The sequence below is a fragment of the Panthera leo genome, chromosome F2 (assembly GCF_018350215.1).
Source record: "Panthera leo isolate Ple1 chromosome F2, P.leo_Ple1_pat1.1, whole genome shotgun sequence".
Taxonomy (NCBI): Eukaryota; Metazoa; Chordata; class Mammalia; order Carnivora; family Felidae; genus Panthera; species Panthera leo.
Window position 1 is genome coordinate 2,148,187 of NC_056695.1, and position 6,562 is coordinate 2,154,748.

A 6,562-nucleotide genomic window follows, 5' to 3' on the forward strand; every position below is an offset into this window, starting at 1 on the left:
ACCATTCTTTCCGTGTGTGTTTTCTCAGGAAACCTGAAAACACGTTTATTTCAAAAGAACAAATTGGGGAAAATAGGTGAGTGACTATTTCGTGGCTGTGTTAACACTTTTACTCTAACTTTTAGGTTTGTTTCAGATGGAATAAGTTGTGGGCATTGTTTGTAGTTGGATATCTAGTTTTTCTTGCTTTTCCAAACAAATATACACATTGCATTTTCTGGCTTATTGTAGTATATTTGATTACGGTTTTGTGTAAACTTTTTCTTATCGGATATTTATTACACAATAAATTACGTTGCTTTGCAAAATATATATATATATATATATATATATATATATATATATATATATGGAAAAAAAGAAAAGAAGTCCCATGTGATTAATGTCCTCTCTTCCCCTGTCACTGTTCTAAAGTCTCACTGGTGCTTGTTTACAGGGAGAAGAATGGCGTCAGTTCCTTCCATTGGTTGCCTGCTGGCCAGAAATCAGTATTATCGAAGTAAGTTAGTATCATCCCTAGAGGATACTCCTAGAGAATGTGATTTAAGGTGATGTTTGTGGGATGTTATTAACCTATGTGTCAGGTCCTGGTCAGAATTTAAGGAACAAGACTGGATGACTGTTTGTGACAGTGAGGAAAATGGGAATAGAACTCGTTCCAGACTTCTCTCGAATCAATATTGTCAAGGTTTATCTCTTTGTTTTAACTCTGTTATATTATATCACATTGATGCAACCATTAACTCTTAAAATAAGTGAAAATAAGTGCATATTTCATAATTGCTTTAATTTCATGTATCGTACACTTGATAGGATACATTAAAAGCTGATAATTTTACATAAATAAAATACTGTTTATTCCTGAGAAAAGAAGGGATAGCATGACTCTGCTTGAAGGATTTTTTAAATTTCCATATTCTGCTATGGATAATAGGTCAGCTTCTATTTGGTCAGTTTGATTTTTACTGATCTACCCATCTGTGAATATTCATAGCTGAATAGAAAATTGTAGCTTATTAAAGAAAATTCAGAAATTCCATAGAATGAAACGATCATTTCAGGAACAAATGATCATTTATTGAAAATATGTCCACAAGTAGAAAATTCTTATTTCAATGATTGTTTGTAGATAAAAGTTGGAGAGGCCTATTGATTTATTCTTTTTCAAAATGTTTAAACTATGCCCATTTATTTAATGTTATTATATCCATAGAAGTTATTTTTATATTCTGATCTTTTAAAAGACTTATAGGTTTAAAATACAAGTACCATAAAGCAAATAAAATGTTTAGTCTTTAAAAATAATTCCTTTGGGGGGCGCCTGGGTGGCGCAGTCGGTTAAGCGTCCGACTTCAGCCAGGTCACGATCTCGCAGTCCGTGAGTTCGAGCCCCGCGTCGGGCTCTGGGCTGATGGCTCGGAGCCTGGAGCCTGTTTCCGATTCTGTGTCTCCCTCTCTCTCTGCCCCTCCCCCGTTCATGCTCTGTCTCTCTCTGTCCCAAAAATAAAATAATAATAATAATAATAATAATTCCTTTGGGGTACCTGGGTAGCTCAGTAGGTTAAGTGTCTGGCTTCTTCAGCTCAGGTCATGATGTTGCAGTTCATTAGTTCAAGCCCCACGTCAGGCTCTGTGCTGACAGCTCAAAGCCTGGAGTCTGTTTTGGATTCTGTCTTCCTCTCTGCCAGTCCCCTGCTCACGCTCTGTCTCTCTCTCAAAAGTAAACGTTAAAAAAATTAAAAATAATTCCTTTATTTCTGAAAATCTACCTTTGTAGAATATTTAGATATGTAATATTTGTAGGATATTTAAATATGTAATATTTCTAATGTAGAATATTTCCAATATTTATTCTTAATTTTATACTAACATATTGATGACTTTTATATTAAAATTTTTTTTTAATGTTTATTTATTTTTGACAGAGACAGAGACAGAGCATGGGGGGGGGCAGCGGCAGAGAGAGAGGGAGACACAGAATCTGAAGCAGGCTCCAGGCTCTGAGCCATCAGCACAGAGCCCGACACGGGGCTCGAACTCACAGACTGCGAGATCATGACCTGAGCCGAAGTCGGACGCTCAACCGACTGAGCCACCCAGGCGCCCCAAATGCTGACTTTTATATTTTAAATGCTACATCTATATCTATGGAGGGATTGAGAGACAGAGGTATCCACCATAGAAAGGAATATACCTTATTAATAGAAAATGTAAGAGCATGCTATGAGTCCATTGGTCTTCCCAGTAGCTCTCTTCCAGGCTTGGTCTGGTGTAGGCATGACCCATGGAAATCAACCAGAACTTGCCCTCCAGAAAATCATGAAGAAATCCCGGGAAATTCGCAAGGGAAAAAGACAAGGATAGCTTGACCATGTCTTAAGAGAGCAGAAGGACTCAGATAATGCAGCTAAAGCAGAAGGCAACTAATGAGAAAAAGCCTATGCAGACAAGAGACAAATGATGACTCTTTGGAAAACCTGGGTGCTATGCCAGCTAGGCGTATCGCAAGCTCTATGGTCAAAATTTTCCGGCACAAACAGTCACATGTTATGGCATATCCTTACAAAACTATCTTACACTTAAAAAAAAAAAAAAAGTAATACACCTTTTTCTGAAAGTCTTTTTGACTCATTGACAATTTAATCAATTTTAATTCATGAACTCATGATCCAGGAGTAAATTATTTCAAAACATGCTGCTTTGCTACTTCAGAGTCTATGCATAAACAATATATCTGTGTTTGCCAATTCTTTCTTTGTTTACTGATTGTTTCCTACAGAGGCCAGCATTTCTTCAGTTAGCTCTTTAAGTGGCTCTGATTCTGTTAAAGTCATACCTGATGACAAATCCCAACAAGGTATTTGATTTATTTCTTATCAGCATCATCCTCATGATTTTCCTTTGTTTTTAATCTTTCAAATGTGTTTGGTAAGGAGATAATATGACCTCTATTTGATAGAGTTACCAAAAGTGGCAGAATCCGACTGGTGGTTTAAATCCTTTTTCCATTCTGAACCGGAGCTTACAGATGTAAGAAGAAAAGATCTGTCTGCCAGTAGGTACGTTTTAGGTTTTGTTTGTTTGTTTTCTGATAAACGTTTTGTATTTCCTCTTACATGAAACAATATAAATGTAGGTGGTAATTATGATGTTAACCAATCAAGATAAAGCATAGTTGTTTCTTGAGAGTGGTGAAGGCTTCACTCTAAAGCATACTTGAGGCATTGAGATGGATAAGACATTTGCCACCCCCCCCCCATTTTGTTAACCCTCAGCCAAATCACCAGTACTCTTTCTAATACTGTCACTAAAGAGAAATTGAAAAGCCATGTGCCAACTTTTACCATGGTTTAGGGAAAATAGATTGGGAATCAGAGGCAAGGTTCTAAATTTCTTTCTCCGATACCTTCAGGAAACAAATAACAATTATCTACTCCAGTGAAAAGGAAACATGGCTCCCTGGAGAAATAGTTGGTTCCAGACAGGAAAGGACAAGGAAAAAAAATGAGCCTGGCCCATCCTATGGTGTGAAAGAGAAAGAAAGGCTCAAAACATGATGTAGTCTGTCAAAATGACACAGGAACCAATTGGCAACAAAATAAAGATAGTAACAGGTAATTGCCGTAGAATAAGATAAAATCTGTTCATCATCATTGATATACATAAATAATTAAATGAACAAATGAGAGAGAAGGGAAAGCTCTTTATTGCAGAATTCTAATTAATAAATGTAGAAAGAATGATGGAAATAGAGAATTACCATTTGACATATATTACAACAATAATTGTTCCAGGCAAGGATTATCCATAGATGCTAAAACAAATGGAGACCAGTATGAAAAATTAGGTCTTCTCAGAGTGTCTCCCCCAAAATACTTATTAATTACAAACAGGAAAATTAGTAAATTTCCAATGGAGAAAACTATCGGATACAACCTTAACAAAGCAAACAGAAAAACAATGATTTAATTGCTGTCCTAGACAACCTGCTTTAGTCCCACTGCTGGTTTTGATTGGCCTCTGTGTGGCACCAATTTCTAAATAAGAGATTGAATTGGTGGGTTTGCGTTCAAGTGTTTCTACACATTTTGAACCCTAACACACTGAGTAGTATAGTTTTTATTCTAATGGGTTCTAAAATACTTATTTTTTTTTAGACACTTGACTATGACTAGCTACTAGACAGAATAAAAAGAGTAAATTATAATGGATTTCATGGGTCCTAATGTTAATATGTAAAGATTTTGATGAATATGATAAATTCGAAATAGAATCAATTATATATTGACACACTTAAAAATCAAAGACAGAGAAATCAAATGAGGCTGCTTGTTGAAAACATGTATTTTTTACTCTCTTTACCAAGTATATTAATTTGAATTATCTAGGTAACTTTCATTTATTTTTCCACTTTACTTTGACTACGAAGACAATGTAATGTACGGGTAAGCATTTCTCAGCTCTTTGTGTGTAGCAATTCGGTGAAGGCCGTCCTAATATCTCACCACTTTACGCAGCTCTCATAGTTGATTCTGACGATCCAGAAGATCCTGCCCGCTGAGCTGCTGTATCTGTGAAGCGCACCTTTCAGTACTAAGCTATTCCAGGTGACTTTCCTTCATTATAGGAAGACAGAAACCTGCTGGAGTTCGCATTTCCCAGACAGGATCTGCAGACACCCAGACAGCGAAAGTTTAGGCAGTTTCCTCAAAACACAGATGATTGTGCAAGTGGCATCAGCAACGTGGAGACTATCGAGAAGCGTGGCTTTGAAAAGTAACGAGTCTTCAAATGTAGTGACTTGTATGAAATAAACTTTTCCTTAGCCATGTGATTTTTCAAAGAGTGTTTAAAAGTTGTTATTTTCAGTTTTCCAAAAAATTCTTAGACTCTTTATATGTCTGTCAAATGATTATGTCTTAAAAGTGAAGCGTTGTGCCTAACGATGGTCGGAAGGGCGTTGTACTCACAAATGTAGAGAACAGTTGCAAAACTGTACTTTTAATCACGAACATTGGAAATAGAAAACACACCCATAGATACATCACCTGTTACAAATGGATTGCTGCAGGGGCGCCTGGGTGGTTCGGGAGGTTAAGCGTCCAACTCTTGATTTTGGCTCAGATTATGATCTCATGATTTGTGTGATCGAGCCCCACATCGGGCTCTATGCTGTCAGTACAGAGATTCTCTCTCTCTCTCTATCTGCCTCTCAAAATAAATAAATAAACATTAAACATTTTTGAAAAATATATCACTGTATATATAACTAATTGGTTATTGTGTAGACTTTAAATTTCATAATTTTAAATAATATTTAACAATATGGAAAATCATGATAGAAAGTTGAGTAAAAAGGAGGATAATTTATTTGTGATATGATTTTAGTTGTTAGAAATGTACATATTCATAATAATAGTTTCAAAGGAAATACACCAAAATGGTAACAGTGGGTGTTTCTGGAGATGGGATTATAGGTGATTTTCATTTTTTTCTTTATATTTTTCTGTGTCTTCAAATTTTCTAATATGATAAGTTTTGTGTCTAATTAGAAAATAATGAGTGACTGGTCACATTTCATGAATATGAATATTTCCTACATCGGCTAGAATAGTTAGTCCCTACTTTCCTCAATATGGGGTAGATAATAGCAAGAGTTGCAGTTGAAAAGTTTCTGTATACTGCTTGTAAATATTTTTCAGTGTGAATTGTGAGGCTTCAGAGATTTGGGGTGGTTTGGGGTGCCTGGGTGGCTCAGTTGGTTAAGCGTCTGACTTCGGCTCAGGTCATGATCTGGCGGTCCGTGAGTCTGAGCCCCGCGTCGGCCTCTGTGCTGACAGCTCAGAGCCTGGAACCTGTTTCAGATTCTGTGTCTCCCTCTCTCTGACCCTCCCCCACTCATGCTCTGTCTCTGCTCCATCTCTCTCTCAAAATGAATAAACGTTTAAAAAAATTAAAAAAAAAAAGAAATTCGGGGTGGTGAATTCACTAAGAGGTCAATGTCACTAGTTTTATGTGACTATCGTTGCATTAAACACCCTGTAGAGCACACATGGTTTTTGGTAAAACTGTCTTCCTGCCCAACTGTGTTAACATGAGAAAAAATATCAGGACTGACCATTTACTGTGCTGGAGACAACTGAACAATTTTTTCCTACTCTTTCCAAATGGGACATGCATTCCTTCAATTTTGTGTGTCTCTATCACTTTGCTGTCAATGAAGGGACTCATATGTCACTTTGGCCCAGTAGCACCTCATTATTTACACATTACTGCTTTTCTGGTGTTGCCTGCCTATGCATTTTATGTATTTGTAGAGACTAATGACATGTCTGGGCTCTGTATTTCATTTGGCTTTACTGTAAAATTAAATTACAGGGATTGAAGACTAAGTGTTTTTTTTCTAAAGTTAGAGAAAAATGTGATGACACTAACATGGTAAATTGTGGGAGGTTTTGTTTTTACTTTAAGATTATCAACAAATTCTTTTTTTCTTGGACACTTGGTATATGTGTGAACAGATTCCTTGTTTAGGTTACTCGATGAATTTTTCAAATATGTT

General features: G+C 36.4%; 1 protein-coding gene across 1 annotated transcript; it reads left to right on the plus strand.

Annotated features, from left to right (window-relative positions):
* The first annotated feature begins 2,277 nt into the window (after positions 1-2,277).
* On the plus strand, positions 2,278-2,461 carry LOC122211276 (small EDRK-rich factor 1-like). Its single transcript, XM_042924395.1, is given in 2 exon segments — positions 2,278-2,354; positions 2,356-2,461. Coding segments are annotated over 2 exon segments (183 nt in total).
* The last annotated feature ends 4,101 nt before the right edge of the window (positions 2,462-6,562 follow it).